The 17,840-nt window shown below is 30.7% G+C and overlaps 3 protein-coding genes across 7 annotated transcripts in view; 1 reads left to right on the top strand and 2 right to left on the bottom strand.

Moving 5' to 3' along the window:
* LOC145974535 (putative multidrug resistance-associated protein lethal(2)03659) overlaps positions 1-17,840 on the bottom strand; it is a 338,604-nt gene that overhangs the window by 199,949 nt on the left and 120,815 nt on the right. Inside the window, exon 1 of one of the 5 annotated variants that reach the window (XM_083104434.1) lies at positions 8,638-8,919. The exons of the other annotated variants lie outside the window; for them this stretch is intronic. The gene's annotated coding sequence lies outside the window, so the exon portion shown is untranslated. Of the gene's footprint in view, positions 1-8,637; positions 8,920-17,840 lie in introns of those variants that run through there. 5 annotated transcript variants of the gene reach the window in all.
* Positions 11,285-12,352, top strand: LOC145974543 (SNAPIN protein homolog). The gene is made up of 3 exons (XM_083104447.1): positions 11,285-11,577; positions 11,653-11,888; positions 12,259-12,352. The coding sequence occupies exons 2-3, from the start codon at positions 11,737-11,739 to the stop codon at positions 12,299-12,301; spliced, it is 195 nt and encodes a 64-aa protein (XP_082960573.1). The 5' UTR covers positions 11,285-11,577; positions 11,653-11,736; the 3' UTR covers positions 12,302-12,352.
* On the bottom strand, positions 12,921-15,774 carry LOC145974542 (uncharacterized). Its single transcript, XM_083104446.1, has 4 exons — positions 15,200-15,774; positions 14,348-14,401; positions 13,530-13,565; positions 12,921-13,256 (listed from the first exon to the last, which is right to left on the bottom strand). Exons 1-4 carry the CDS (start codon positions 15,214-15,216, stop codon positions 12,974-12,976), a joined length of 390 nt encoding a protein of 129 aa, XP_082960572.1. The 5' UTR covers positions 15,217-15,774; the 3' UTR covers positions 12,921-12,973.

Below are 17,840 nucleotides of genomic sequence, written 5' to 3'. Positions count from 1 at the left end.
CAATCGGTGCAAACGTTTCTTGATAATCTATTCCTTCTCGCTGCGTATGTCCTCTAACGACTAATCTCGCTTTGAATTTCTCGATTTCTCCTTTTTGATTAATTTTTGTTTTAAAAATCCATCGATTTGATAGGATCCTTTTTTCTTCCGGCCTGGGCACCAATATCCATGTCGCATTCTCTCGTAAACTCTTGTATTCGTAGTCCATTGCGGTTAGTCATGCCTCCCTATCGTTTCGATCCAAAGCTTCGGAAACAGTTTGAGGGTCTTGATTTATTGTGTTTTTAGTTTGATAAATTTTCTTTGGTCTGCCAGGCCGACCTGTTCGTAATGACTTTGGGCGACCTCGACCTCGGTGGGATTCTTTTGTGTCTTCGTCGGTTGCCTCTTGAATATCATCTTGATCATCGATTTCCGCTTCAGATTCTTCTGAACTAAAATCTTCGTTTGGTGTATCCGGTGGCTGTAAGATGCTTGTGTCGTCAACTTTATCTTCCAGTGCGTCAAATACATTCTTTTCCGGTATATTACTTAGATTCCTTCTCTCGAAAAATTTCACGTGCCGGGCTTTGACAACAGTTTTTGTTTCTGGCTTCCAGAGACGATACGCCTTTGATTCCTGCGAGTACCCATGGATATACTCGTCACCTTTCGGCTGGAATTTTCCTCGTTTTTGTGATTTATTCAATACTATTGCTTTAGTTCCAATGACTCTGAGGAATCCTACATACGGCTTTCGATTAGTCCATGCTTCATAGGGCGTCTTTCCATTTAATGTTTTAGTTGCACATCTGTTTCGCAGATACGTGGCAGTATTTATAGCTTCAGCCCATAGAGATTGGGGAAGGTTACCTTGCAACATAATGCATCTTGCCATCTCGACAAGCGTCCTGTTTTTTCGCTTCGCAACTCCATTCTGTTGGGGCGTGTACTCAACGCTCAATTGATGAACGATTCCTTCAGCTTTCAGAAAATTTTTGAAACTGTTTGATAGGTATTCTCTCCCGTTATCTGTTCGAAGTCTTCTGATTTGTTGTCCTGTCTGCTTCTCGACCTTCCGTTTATAGTCCTTAAAGGCTTCTAGAACATCCGAGCGGTTGCGCAACATTATTGTTTCTGTATAGCCAGTACAATCGTCTGAAAAAGTTACAAAGTATTTAGCGCCACCCAATGACTCAACGCTCATCGGACCACAGATGTCCGAATGTATAAGGCTTAATATTTCTCGTTCACGGTGAACAGAATTCTTGAATGGTTGGACATGGATCTTGCATTTGGCACATACCTCGCAAATGAACTCACTTGACTTATTGTTAGTTACAAAATTCATACTATCGACCATTTCTTCTACTTTCATTTTCTTGAGATCGTTGATATTTACATGGCCATACTTTTGATGTCACTTCAATAGGTATTCGTCGGTTTCGTGTTTTGCAGCAAACGCCCGATTAGCCTCTTCGTCGACGATGTATAACTCATCTCGTTTTGTCGCTGTCAAGATTGTAGATCCATTTTTCCGCTTGATAAATGCGCGATTTTTATTAAATATTACGTCATAGCCCTTTTTCGTAACAGTTGGTACCGATAACAAATTATTACGTAATTCGGGTACATATAATACGTTTTCCAGTTTTATTATTTTATTTTCGCGTTGGTTTATTTTTAAGTTTAGACTCGCGTTACCTTTCCCGATTGATTTGACATAATGTTCCGCTGCCGTATACACTCTTGATTGTTCGTCCTTGTTGATAATCTCAAATTTTTGTTTATCATTACACATGTGACTTGTAGCACCACTATCGAGGCACCAAGACTCCGATTTTCTTGCCAGTTCTGCATTACAGGCAATTGCTGTTAGCACGTTATCGGAATTAGCTGCCTTGTCACTTTTCTTCTTCGATCTGCAATCGCGACTTCTGTGTCCAATTTTGTTGCAATTATAGCACTTGCCGTCGAATTTTCGAAAATTTGTCTTCGTATTAGTGCCTTTTCAATTTGGACGTGATTGTTTTCCTCGATCTGTGTTTCCTTTTGTTAATAATGCATGATTCTTTGTTCCGTTGTCTGCCGTCTTTGTATCCCGTTCATTCTGTCTCGCTTCCTCTTCTTTCAGTTTCGTTTTAAGAACCTCTAGTGATGGTATGTCGTCTCGAGACTCTATAGCTACGCTAAAGTTTTCAAACTGTATCGGTAAGGAACCTAGTAACATTATCGACAGCAGTTCTTCAGGGTTTTCTATATCGGCTTCTTCTAGCTGTCCGGCTTTACTGGAAAATTCGTTCACGTGTTGCGTTATTGTTATATTCGGCCCTTTTTCCATTCTAAGCAATTGTTTATATAGCGTCGCTTTTCTTACCGAACCTTTTGATTCAAATACTCCCTTGAGAATGTCCCAGGTTCCTCTTGATGTTTCAGCCTTTTTTACATGATTTAGCTGGCTGTGCGTAATACTGAGATTTATCAAGGCTAACGCTTTAGCGTCCTTTTTCATCCAGTCTTGTGCGTTTTCCTCTGGTTTGACCTCTGTCCCGTCTACGTATTGCCATAAATCATTGTACACTAATATGCTTTTCATCTGGAGTTTCCACAATTCGTAATTGTGCTCATTTAGCTTCTCTACGTTCGAGAAATTGCTTGCTGACGCCATTATTCTCAATAAGATTCATTCGCGTAGTGTAATTATATGCCTGGGCCCATAACCTGTTGGGTTTAAGCAGAGTAACACACACGGATTGCATATAACTATATATTTATCGAATACACTACAAATGTCCGGGCGCCGATATTACGTAAGTATAAAATTAACTGTATTAATAACGAGACAATGTGTAGCACAGGCTCTTTCCGACTGACTCCAAAATGTAACTAGACAACAGGAAGGAACTGTCTATCAGCGGCGGCTCTAGCCCGCGTAAATTAAATAAGTAACCATGAGTATCTAACTAGATAATACACTGAGATATAATTCTAACAAAATGCAACAAAATTGATTATTACAAGTGCTAAATAAGAATATTATTGGCAAATTAACTACAATTTTCTTCTAAAATGACATATATGTCATATGTTATATCGTAATATATGTTAATGTAATATATATTATATCGTAGTTATATCTCATATAGCGAAGGACTAATTCAATTTAATTAAATTAATAATAAAATAAATGATAAAAGTAAATGTAACTTGTAAAACCGGAGATGTAATTTACTTAGAATTAAATTCTTGCTTTATGCCTCAAATAGGCAGTACATGAATAATTTTCCATTTATCATATTCATTCCAATCAGTTTAATATTCTGAATCTCATCTACTTGTATCAGATATCAGAAATTAAAGTGATAGAAATTAAAATGATAATTACTATATTTTTAGTCTTTTATTCATATTCGCGACCTTATATATATTTCTGACAGAAATTAGATTACGAGAAAATACAGCTCACGTAGCGGTAAGTGAAGGAACTATCGAATCATGCAAACCCTGTTCCGTTTCTGCCGTCAATCTGCTATCAGAGATTGTGTGCGCAGATCCTGCTCAATTTTTGTTATCAATTTGCTATCAAATTGCGCCTCACAGATCCTGTTAAATTTCTGCTATCAATCTGCCGTCAGTTATATCTGCAGGCTTTACTCGATTTCTGCCGATAATTTGACATCAAATTTCATTGCGCAGATCCTGTTCGGTTTCTGCCGACAATCTGTTGTCAAATTGCGCCGCACAGATCCTGTTTAATTTCTGCTATCAATCTGCCGTCAGTTATATCAACAAGTTCTGCTTGTTTCTGTTGACAATCTTTTGTTTAGTCATGTGAATACATTTTGTTCTATTTCTGCTGACATACTGGCAACATAATTGAATATATCAGTTTCTTTACACAAACTATAGTCTTTCTGCCTTTAAAATTTGTAATGGGCATTTGACGAAAATCTATTCTAACAGATTTGGTTATCTGGGAAATTTCTTTTTTTTAGTTTAATTTTTGATAAACTGACTTAATTTAAGATAATTTGTTTAATAATCCTTAAATCCCTTGTTGAGATTCAGAATATTAAACAGATTATTTAAAATTAAATGGATAAATGGGAAGTAACCCATTTATTATTAAAGTATTGCCGCACGCGTGAGTGTGTATTTATATATTTTTATAAATTTCCAAGATACTCATCTATCAGAAATGAAAAAGGTAATATTACAATAATATTACCAAAATATTACTGAAATCTTTCAGCATTTGAAATAATTAGGGACATTGAAACATAACAGAAATGTTGCAGAAACGGTCATATTTCTGTAATATTGCTGAAAGGTGTTCAATAATATTTTAAATAGAATAGAATATTGCAGGAACGATTCAGAAATATTACATGCTGAATGAGTCCGTATCTAACTTACATTTTTCTCATAGGTTTTAATGTTGGACTATATATTTTATTGATATAAGCCTATTGGTGCCCTATCAGTAACCTATTAGAAATGTAAGGTGCAGCAAGGGGCAGTTAGGTAATCGGGTCCTGATCAGGCAATTTTAATTCTCGATGTTACATTTATGATCGGGATTCAAAGGCTACCTGACAAGCATCTGATCAAGCGTGTCGTTAAAGCATGTTTATTAGGTCCCTATTGGGATCCTTCTAAGATTTCTGCTTGAGGAGCTGTCTTTTCCAGCCACCCGTTAATATTCGCGCTTATTTTCTAATTAATTATTGCGTAAATCACAAAAAGAACTTTTCTACTCACAATTGGTTTCATCTGTTCTACCTGCATTTGAGAGATGATTATTATCGGATATATAGATACCTTGTATATATATATATATATATATATATATATATATATACAGGGTGTCCCAGATCACCCGTATACCCCTTTTAAAATGAAAATAAATGGCTTTTATTAAAAATCGCGAACAATTTTTAAGTAAATCGGGTACGCTCTATCAAATGATGATATTTTCAACTTTTAATTCCGACCGGAAATAAGCCATCCGGATCGGAAGTTGAATTTTTTTAGGGGAACATGGTACTTTTTATTACAGATTCGAATTGTACGTGAAAAAATAAGAAACTTTTGTATCAAACGTTTTTTCTAAAAGTGCCTCTGTCAATCTTAAAATTGACCTTGAAGATAACTGTGATGAAATAATGAACTTCAAATGTTCCTGTGGCGCAACTAATGACAAGGATGTGTGTGTGCTTGAATGTACACAGTTACTTTCAAGGTCAATTTTAAGATTGATAGAGGCACTTTCAGAAAAAACGTTGATACAAAAGTTTCTTATTTTTTCACGTACAATTCGAATCTGTAATAACCCAAACAGCACCAAGTCGACTGTTAGTTGACTGTCAGTCGGCAGAAAAAGTCTAAAGTCGGACTGTTTTCAAAGTCAGACTGAATATCAACTTAAAGTCGACTAACAGCCGACAAATGACTCAACTATAGTCGACTGTCAGTCAGCTAATAAGTCGACTTAGAAGTCAACTTTATGGCGATTATAAGTCAATTTTCAGCCAATTTAATATCATGTCCATTAACTACTAAATTTTTATTTTTGTCATTTCTCAAAAACTTGATCTATTTAATGTTCTGTATATAGATACATATACAAGGTGAGCCATTTTAATTAACGCACGCAATTATTTCGGAAACAAAGCATTTTAGAGAAAAATGTTTCAGACAAAAGTTTTATGGTTTCGAGGGGGCCATAAGATGGTATCATTGGTTTGACCTTGAAGAGTTATTTGAAGGTCACATGAAGGTCACCTTCAATTTCTTAAATGGAACCTACTATTTGCCATTGCATATTCTTGTAGCTTATCTCGAGAGCTTTCCAAAACACTATAATTAAGTACCTTTTCGTTAAGTACTTTTTGAGTTATGAGGCTTGAAATAATTTCTTAATTTTACATAAACCGTAAAATATCTTGTAAATTATTCATTTTTCGATTATCTTATCTTAATACTTTTATGTACAAAATAATGAGAGGAATCAATTGGTGTAAAGAAAACACATACTTGTTTTTAAGAAAAAATATGGAATTGTTAATTGCAAATTATATATTTTTTCTTCAAAACAACTATGTGTTTTCTTTACACCAGTTGATTCCTCTCATTATTTTGTACGTAAAAGTATTAAGGTAAGATAATCGAAAAATGAATATTTTACAAGATATTTTACGTTTTATGTAAAATTAAGAAATTAATTCAAGCCTCATAACTCAAAAAGTACTTAACGAAAAGGTACTTAATTATAGTGTTTTGGAAAGCTCTCGAGATAAGCTACAAGAATATGTAATGACAAATAGTAGGTTCCATTTAAAAAATTGAAGGTGACCTTCATGTGACCTTCAAATAACTCTTCAAGGTCAAACCAATGATACCATCTTATGGCCCCCTCGAAACCATAAAACTTTTGTCTGAAACATTTTTCTCTAAAATGCTTTGTTTCCGAAATAATTGCGTACGTTAATTAAAATGGCTCACCCTGTATGATGGAATTAAAAAAAAAATTAACCATCTGCGGTTAGTTACATGGAGCTCTGAAGCTCCTTGCAAGAGCTAGAGGAGATGCGACAATAATAGTCCGCTCTCTTTGACAGATAAGCCGTGACTTGTGGCCGTGTGCCGCGGCCTTATATTACTGTCTTAGATGAATTCCACTTTCGAGTTAGGCGTTTTCCTTTTCGCCACCTAGCGGCGAGGCGTAAAGCTCGTGGAACTATATGAATATTTCCATTTATTCATTGGATATCTTTGGTAGTTACTTAATGAATATACACTCACACACAAAAAAACCAGGCCACTAAATTTTAGCAAAATTTTTTAACATCTTTCAATAGCAACAAATCAGCAAAAAATCACCATATTAATATGAAATAAAATTTAAATTAAACAGTCCTCTTAAAAACTAAAAAAACAAAATTTGAGTTACAAAAAATGTTTTACTAATGAGGAATGCTGAAAATAAACTTTAAATAGAAAACAAATTCTTTTTTAAACTGCTGCATTGCTCAGGAAAATCGGCTCCTTGATGTAAATACTTTAATTATATAATATTGTTACATATAATACAATTAAAGAATAATGAAATTAAATCAATCAAGTCTTTGAAAATGCCTAATTTAATTAAAAATGCCTAATTTAATCGACTTTTCGTTTTGCCGAAAGGCGACTTTTATTATTCTGAAAATGGTCGACCTTAAGTCGATTCATAGTCGATAGTTAAAGTCGACAATAAACCGTACTAGAAATAGTTGACTAAATGTCGACTTAAACAGACGACTTCAAGTTGAATAAAAAATGTCGACTATCAGTCGGCAAATAGCCATTTGTGCTGTGTGGGAAAAAGTACCATGTTCCCCTAAAAAAATTCAACTTCCGATCCGGATGGCGTATTTTCGGTCGGAATCAAAAGTTGAAAATATCACCATTTGATGGAGCGTATCCGATTTACTTAAAAATTGTTCGCGATTTTTGACAAAAGCCACTTATTTTCATTTTAAAAGAGGTGTATGGGTGGTCTGGGTGTGTCATTTTAAGTGATGCAGCTGAATATCTCTTAAAGTAAAAGAGATTGGGAAAAATGTTTCAGACAATAGTTGTATGGTTTCAAGGAGGACATAAGACGGTGCCATTAGTTTGAGCTTGAAGAGTCAGCTGAAGGTCACGTGAAGGTCACCTCCAACTTTGTAAACGAGACACCCTATATGCTTTTGCATATTCTTGTAACTCATCTCGAGAGCTTTTCAAAACACTATAATTAAGTTAGTTTTCATTAAGTACTTTCCGAGTTATGAGGCTTGAAATCATTTCTTAATTTTACATAAACTATAAAATATCTTGTAAAATATTCATTTCTCGATTATCTCACCTTAATACTTTTATGTATAAAAGAATGAGAGTAATCAATTGGTGTAAAGAAAACATACAGTTGTTTTTAAGAAAAAATATGGAATTGTTAATTGCAAATTACATATTTTTTCTTAAAAACAACTATACTTTTTCTTTACACCAATTAATTCCTCTCATTATTTTGTACGTAAAAGTATTAAGGTAAGATAATCGAAAAATGAATATTTTACTAGATATTTTATGGTTTATGTAAAATTAAGAAATTATTTCAAGCCTCATAACTCGAAAAGTACTCGATAAAGAAATACTTTATTATAGTGTTTTGGAAAGCTCTAGAGGCAAGCTACAAGAATATGCAAAAGTATATAGAATGTCCTGTTTAAAAAATTGAGGGTGACCTTCACGTGACCTCCTATCGACTTTCCAAGGTAAAACCAATGACAACATCTTATGGCCCCCTTAAATCCATACAACTTTTGTTTAAAACATTTTCACCGAAACCGCCATAGTTTCGAGATATTCGAGTGTGAAAGTTAAAATGGGACACCTTGTATATAACTGTTTTAATCAGTGATTATTTACTGTTTTTTAGTAATAATACACTGATTCACTTTTAGAGAGTATCGAAAGGAAGGAGTTCTGATTAAAAATATAATTATGGCACATTTAAATAATCTCTTAAAAGAATATTACACAAACAGTCTAATAAGAAGTAAAAAAATCGTCACTTTGATCACGTATTTTTATTAAGTTTGTGAGACTCTAGTAATATTTTGTTTGACCCACCTTGCATGTTCAAAGTGCTAGACGCTGACATTTCTCGATTAGTTTGATACTTTACAATGACTCTAAATTACTGGGAGTATGTTCTTCTTATCACTATTCTTGGAAGACACATATTCGAGTTGATGTTTTTATCTGTTATATATTTCATCTGATATATCACTGTTTTATCGATATTTTTATTTGTAGTATACTCTTTATGATACACAAAAACCTAAAAAAGATATTTAGATTTTGTTTATTTATTAGGTACTATCATACATTAATTTCTTGAAAAAGATACACACATACACACACAAATGCATACACACACACACACACACACACACACACACACACACACATATATATATATATATACGTATATATATAATAATTGTACAAAATATCTAAATATTAAAGTACTCGTTAAGACCAATTAGTAATTAATATATATTATAAATATTTATATAATTTATATATATATATATATATATATATATATATATGTATGTATGTATGTATGTATTAGTAATTTTATAAATTTTATTTGATAAGTATACACTAATATATAAATATTTATAATATATATTAATTACTAATTGATCTTACCGAGTACTTTAATATTTAGATATTGTACAATTTTACAATAATTTTACAGTGTAAGCTGCATACAAAGATACTTCTCTTTTTATCTTATCTTTTCTGAGAAAATAATATTTAGTGAATGTGATTAATAGCCACAATAAAAGAGAACGATAGGTACTGTTGCATATCAGAATGGTCATAAAACTCTTATGATATGGAAAAGAAGAGAACATTATGGAAATTTATAATTATGATTCGTCTGCGATATTTTGGACGAATAATTATATAGTTCTTATGTGATATTTAGGAAGACAAAGAAAAAATATGTGCAATTAGCTTATTAATTTTGCAAGAAAATTGATGTTCTTTTATCCATTTTACCAACGTTATTTGATAGAAAAAGTTTACTTTGAAGCTAGTAGAATATTTGCGGACAGTTTGCTGTATGCATTCGATTTATATAGATATTAAACAGACCATGCAGGTATAAAGAGAAATTAACGAATTAATTAATATACAGGGTGTATAAAAAGTACTGGGACGGTGAAATATCTCGAAAACTAAGCATTTTAGAAAAAAATGTTTCAGATAAAAGTTGCAGGATTTCAAAAGATCTATTTACTAGCGCTATGAGTTTAACCTTGGGTGGCGTCGCCAAGGTCAGAGTAAGGTCACCTAGAATTTTTTAAATAGGATTCCCTATTTTTCACCTAGGTCACCTAGGATTTTTTAAATAGGATTCCCTATTTTTCATTGCATATTCTTGTAGCTTATCTCGAGAGCTTTCCAAAATACTTTAATAAAGTATTTTTTCATTGAGTACTTTTCGAGTTATGAGGCTTAAAATAATATCTTAATTTTACATAAACTATAAAATATCTAGTAAAATATTAATTTTTTGACTATCTTACCTTAATACTTTTATGTACAAAATAATGAGAGGAATCAATTGGTGTAAAGAAAACACACAGTTGTTTCGAAGAAAAAAATATGTAATTTGCAATTATCAATTACATATTTTTTCTTAAAAACAACTGTGTGTTTTCTTTACACCAATTGATTCCTCTCATTATTTTGTACATAAAAGTATTAAGGTAAGATAATCAAAAAATAAATATTTTACTAGATATTTTATGGTTTATGTAAAATTAAGATATTATTTTAAGCCTCATAACTCGAAAAGTACTCAATAAAAAAATACTTTATTATAGTGTTTTGGAAAGCTCTCGAGATAAGCTATAAGAATATGCAATAAAAAATAGGGGGTCCCATTTGAAAAATTCTAGGTAACCTTGCTCTGACCTTGGCGACGTTACCCAAGGTTAAACTCATAGCGCCAGTAAATAGATCGTCTGAAATCCTATAACTTTTATCTGAAACATTTTTTTCTGAAATGCTTAGTTTTCGAGATATTTCATCGTCCCGGTACTTTTTATACACCCTGTATAACGTATAATGCGGTGATCTTTACATTAATTCTTCTCTTAGATATTTTTATGAATAAGATACGCGATATATTAAATAATTTTGTTGATTTTTTGTTGACAATTCTTTTTTCTGTAATAAAAATATTAAAATAGTAAATTATTAAAATAGTAAAATAGTAAAATATTAAAATGTAAATAGATGATAGTTATGTATTGTAATAACTTCTCATAGATATTAATTAAATGTCATACATTTGTTATGTGTATATTATATGAAATTTTCTCTTTCTTTATTTCCAGATGATCGAAATGAGAGTCACTGCTCTCGACGCGACGCGACGCTATCTTGAAAACGGTGTACTGCAATAATATAAAACCCGTGCCATTAGATAACACTTGTAGAAAAAATAATTTAACATATAGTGACAATTTTGAAAAACCACCCCTTGGGAGTGAAATCTAATATTTCAGAAACAGTGTATTATAAAAATGTAAAACTTCTACCGTTAGATCAAGAGACACGGTAGTGTCTTTGCTAAGTCCCAGCGTAAGCAAAATGCACTCCGTGTATTATTACGCGAGTCGGATTGAGAGTATAACTCGATATTTTTATTTCTCATATAACCGCTCAACGGATCGAGTCCTTAGTAGAATTAATCGATAGCTTGGGTTTAAATTAAATAATAAAAGTGTTTTTATTTTTGCGCTACGTGCTCTGTAAACGGAGATATCATGATGCAAAGTCTGAAATGTGAAAATTTCGATTAAGAAACGTCGTCATGGTCATCGTCAACTCCTCTTAACGTAACAAAGAATATACAGAAATACGTTTTCAACGTCTGCCACAAGAATGCGCTAGCAGTGATTCACGCGACGCAGCGTTAGTAGCGCTCTGTGGCGTTAACGGTGCTTATAAATATGTTGTAAAAGGTTAAGTGTGTCACTTCAGGTAATTATATAAAATAATAATATACATATAACATTTATATATTTAGATTAGATTGTATCTATATTATTATTTCAGATTATATATATATATATATATATATATATATATATATATATATATCAAGAGACACGGTAGTGTCTACTTGACTACAGCTATAACATGGACGTGGACACAGCGAGTGACAATACATCTATCGACGACAAGATAGATGACTTTTGCGAAAATCCGACGCGGGATGCATTAACGGAAGATCTTATGAGTCTCTTGAAACCTACGGTGGATCAACTGGACGAGAGAATTCGCGCCACAAGGTTACGTCAAGTTTTCTGTTCAGCGCGCATGCAATAATAGTAACATTTATTTTTCGCGTTTCTTCTTGCAAATTTACGTATATTTATTATTCTTATATTTCTTTCACAGTACGTACTATTTATTGCAAAATATATGTTTATTCATCGAATTGTAACGATAAAAAATTGCGATTTACTTACACAAGCAACATATATATCTTATTGTTACCTATTTTACAAGAATTCTTGAGCATTTTGAAAATCATTTTCAATTTTCATATATAATTATTGGAATGTTATAAAAAATTGTGCTTCTATCATGTACTACAAGTTGCGTACAAAAGTTGCGAAGAGTATTATTTTTTATGCATAACTATTCTCTTTGTTATAGGATATGTCAAATAGAGCTGAAGCAGCGGATTGTTACTACTTAACATTGATTACTTTGCAAGTTTTATAAAAGAAATTTCTTACGCACGCCCGCACGCCCGCACGCACGCGCACGCGCACGCACGCGCACGCACGCACACGCACACGCACACGCACACGCACACGCACACGCACACGCACACGCACACGCATACACATTTAAATATTAATAAAAATTAAAAATTTTATTTCTATAACGGGCTGAGGTTCTTGGATTGGAACTTCGGCCTCGGGCTCGTCCTCTTGACCGTCCCGCTCTAGCCCATCGTGCACGCGGTTGTTCTACAATAAAAGAAATATTTTAATGTTATTTTATTTGAATATAATATTTAAAGAAGAACTGCACGGATTAACTATATTGAAAATTAATAAATCTAATTTTAATATATGTATGTACATTCAGATTCATGAATTTAACATTACGCAAAATACTTTTAGCCTTTTAAAATATAAAAATAATTATTTGTGAATTAAAAATTTCTTTTGTAAAATATAATTTATACGACACAAAAATTCATGAAAATAAAAATTTTAATTCTATAGAAGGCTAAAAATACTTTGGGCAATGTTAAATTCATAAATCTGAAAATGTAATAGATTTATTAACTTTTAACATAGCTGATTCATTTAGCTGATTCCTTTATAATTAACGTGCCAATTATATAATTCAAAATTATTTACCTCTTACTTGCCCCGCTGTCGTTATCGGTGACGACGGCGGCGGTGGCAGCGGTGACGACGCTGACGGCGATGGCAGCGGTGACGACGTTGACGGCGGCAGTGGCGGTGGTAGTGATGCCATCGTTGGTGGCGGCGATTCTTTTTGTGTTTCCATTAATTTTTGTGTTTCCATTAACTTTTTTTTTAAATATTATATTTTCTTTTAAAGCCGCTTCAGCCTCAACACGTAAAAAGGACGACAATTCAATTTCTGGCTCCATTTCTTCCATATTGTAGGTTCTGAAAGAATGGAAACATATAAAATATGTATATATTATAAAATATGTTTAGAAATGATAGTAGAAATGATAGATAATAAATGATTAATCTTCATTTTAATCTTTTATTGTAATGCATATATGTATTGTGTGTGCAACACAAATATGAATTACAATAAAAAATAAGTAATTACAATAAGTGAATTACAATAAAAATAGTAAAATAAATTTTTATTCCCTTGTTATCTATCATTTCTTACGCATATGTATTAATAATATAATGTGTTACACTTACTTTTTAGGATTTTCTTCATTTTCCTTTTCGTTAGATCTGAAAATAGAAATGTATAAAATATATTGTACAATATAAAATATTTTTATATTATGTATTACAATAAAAGATTAAAATAAAAATTAATTCTTTGTCATCTATTTTTATTATATATTTCTATATTTGTATTATATAGATGTATTACAATATGTATTACAATAAAGTGTTAAAATAAAAGTTAACCAAGTATTGTGTGTGCAATACATATGCATTATAATAAAAGATTAAGATAATAAAATATTAAAATAGATTATAAAACATTTTTATAATGAAATAATAGATTGTTATCTATCATTTCTGTAAAAAATTTTATAATATTTTATTATATATTTTATATATTTTATTATTTTAATCCTTATTGTAATGCATATGAGTTGCACACACAATACTTGGTTAACCTTTATTTTAATCTTTTATTGTAATACATATATATATGTGTTATACGCAGAAGTACATATAGTTACGTATCACAACAACTAATGGTTAGTTTTAATTTTAATGGTCTATTTTAATTTTTTATTATAATGCATTTGTATTGCGCATGCAACATATAGTAATATATATGTATTATAACAATCATTAGTTATTGCGATGAGTAATTATATGTATTTGTATGTATAATACATATATGAATTATAATAAGACATTTAAATAAAAGTTAAACAGTATCATGCGTGAAACATATATAATAGAAGATTATAATAAAAGATTGAAATAAAATATAAAATAATAAATTATATTATAAAATATCTTTATAGATATTATTAATAATCATTGCTTACCTTTTGTGAGTTTCATTATCATTAATTGTTGCTGGTTCTTTTTCGTTTCTGGAACTGTAAATGTATAATATAAGTTATAAAATATTTGTATAAAAATGATAGAAAACGTATTGGTTTATCTTTATTTTATTCTTTTATTGTAATACATATGTATTGCATGCACAACATATACATATTACAATAACGAATTAAAATAAAGATAAACTATTTCATTTCTATAAAGATCTTTTATAATATTTTATTATTTTATATATTTTTAATCTTTTATTGTGCATATTTGTTGCGTGCACAATATTTAGTTAACTTTTATTGTAATGCATTTATATTGCTATATGTTGCGTGCACAATACAAATGTATTATAATAAAGGATTAAAATAATCATTAATTATTGCGATGAATAACTATATGTATTTCTGCGTATAACATATATTTTATGTATTATAATAAAGGGTTAAAATAAAGATTAGCCAAGTATTGTGCATGCAGTACATATGCATTATAATAAAAGATTAATAAAATAATAAAATAATAAATTATAAAATATCTTTATAGAAATGATAGATAAGTGATTAATTTTTGTTTTTATCTTTTATTGGAAGTGAAAATATATAATATAAATTATAAAATATTTTTATAAAAATGATAGATAACGTTTTGGTTTATCTTTATTTTAATATTTTCTTATAATATGTATCACGCGTCCAACATATAATGTGTGTATTACGATAAAAGATTAAAATAAAGGTTAACCAATATTATCTATTATTTGTATATTAATAAAATTTATTATATATATATATATATATATATATATATATATATATATATAATGTATTTATATTCATGCTTACCTTTTGCGATTAGCCATTGTAAAAAGTGGATGACTCTCGATAAAGTACTTATAAAGGAGGTTAGCCAAAAGAGAAAGGGGATTACCCGATTAGACACAGTACAATTAGACACAGCCAATCATATCGACCGATGCCTAGGGTAACACGATCAAGCACGATTAGTCAATGAAAGCCAGTTGTGTCCAATTGTACTGTGTCTAATCGGAGGTGTCTCAAAGAGAAAGCACAATGGTTGCCTTTTATTCCATAAACATAAAACTAATTAGAAATGAATCTCTATAAGGCCGTCTGTTCAATCGGCAATCACTTGCGTAAACACAATTGCACGTATAAAATTAAATGTTATTAGATTTGGTGATCGCGCCCCCATCACTTTGTTTTTAAGCGCCAAATCTGACAATACTGATGAATTGTCTGCTCACGTTATCATAGAGGGCGTGATAATTATATTATTGTAATCTCTATATTGTTGGTAATATGCATAGACCTTATAAGTATGGACTGGCAATTGCCTATAGTTTCTGTAGAGAAGCAGTGTCCGGAGGAGGTTAGAGAGAGAAACATACTTTTTAGTACTTCTCTCTCTACAAGTGTCCGGACAGTGTCCAGACAGTGTCCGGACACTTGTAGAAAGAGAAGTACCAAAAAGTATGTTTCTCTCTCTAACCTCCTCCGGACACAGTCTGATACGTATTGCCAGTCCATATCTGTAAGGTCTATGGTAATATGTTTATATATTATTGCCAATGTTCAGAAAGTGAATATATTATTCGTATTAAGTTAGCCGGAAATTTTTCAGCCAACCAAAAATCTCCTTATGGAATCGTTTGTATTTCGTATGAAGATGTTTGAAGTGTGATTAAAAACATTTGTGAGTAATTAGAATAATTATAAAAAATTAATCATTTTTACAGTATGTAGTTAGCCAACATAACTAAATATTAAAAATTCTCCTTATGAATCGTTTGTATTTCGTATGAAGAGTTTTGAAGTATAATTAAAAAGGTTTGTGAGTCATTCGTTTAATTTTAATTAAATTTTTTTATATTGTGAAGTTAGCCGGAAGCTATATAAAATGGACGCCGTCCTGTGATTGGTCGATTTGCTTATGGTAAATACTAAAATTTTCTCATGTGTACTGACTTTAAGTGTAAGCAAAACGAGCAAATTTATCTCTTTTGTAACTTTTAATCCATGACTAATTTATTATTAATTCCGCATAATCGCATAATATATCATGGCCCTGGCAAAAATGAGACGTTTGTTTGGCGTTTACATGAACGTTTGTGGAAGTTCGTCGAGAGTTTAAAAACGATTAGTAAAGAGTTTGTAGAACAAAAATTGCAACACTTTAGCGTTTAAAAGACGTTTGTACGTTATAGCGTAATCGTAAACGTTTGAAAAGTCTGAGTAAACTCTGTACACGAAGATGTATCAACGTTTACTGAACGTACTCTGAAAAATGTTACCTCAGCATTGCAAAACTTTCATGTAACATTATATAAAGAGTTTGTAGAACAAAAATTGCAACACTGCAGCGTTTGATAAGCATTCAAAACCCAACAGCGTTATGTAAGTGCTCTTACAAAGTTTGAAAAGCATATAAACTCTCAGAAAACCCTCACTCAACGGTTGTTAACGCTTTATAAAGTTTCTTATTTTCGCCAGGGGGATCGTGGATAAGCGTAGATAATTGAAATATGTTTTTCTACCAATAAATAAGTAAATTTTTTATAATTGTTTTATAATGTAGTCATCATTCAGAAAATGATCACAATTTGTGATTATGTATTTAATTGTTATTTTATATTCGCTTTCAAATAATAAACTATATAATAATAAAATTTATATAAAAAGATGGTAATATATGTAATCCAATTAATTATAATTCACAAAATAATTTCTTGTGAAAAAATAAAAGTAAAAAATATAGAAGAATTTTTTTTATAACTTGTATAAAAAATCAGTTTTATGCTAAGTATATTATAATTTTCTGGACTGTAGTAATATTTAATATATAATTTTTGCTATATAAATATATATTTCTTCTTAATTGACAATAATTAACAAAGTAATCAATAATAATTAACAAAAAAAATGATAACATAAAAGAATATGCTAAAAATGTGCGCTTATATATATTTGAAAATACAAAAGAAGACTTATTTCCGATAAAGCATGGGCAACTTTCAAGTTTTCGGATGCAAAAATAATAAAATCTACAGAGATATCTATTTTTGCTCTTACAACATCAGCAATGGATTCATATTGATATATGCCATCTCCTCTCTCTCGCATTTTGATGTAAGCCTTCCGATATTCTGTGACATAACTCAGCCGATCTTACTATCTGTAGAAATAGATTTTATATCAGAAATATATATTTATATAGCAAAAATTATATATTAAATATTACTACAGTCCAGAAAATTATAATATACTTAGCATAAAACTGATTTTTTATACAAGCTATAAAAAAAATTCTTCTATATTTTTTACTTTTATTTTTTCACAAGAAATTATTTTGTCAATTATAATTAATTGGATTACATATATTACCATCTTTTTATATAAATTTTATTATTATATAGTTTATTATTTGAAAGCGAATATAAAATAACAATTAAATACATAATCACAA

This window comes from Camponotus vicinus, unplaced genomic scaffold (assembly GCF_025532165.1).
Source record: "Camponotus vicinus isolate PSW18456_S1 unplaced genomic scaffold, iyCamVici1.0 SCAF_7, whole genome shotgun sequence".
Taxonomy (NCBI): Eukaryota; Metazoa; Arthropoda; class Insecta; order Hymenoptera; family Formicidae; genus Camponotus; species Camponotus vicinus.
The sequence above is the reverse complement of the archived record's forward strand: the minus strand, read 5'-3'. Positions and strand labels throughout refer to the sequence as shown.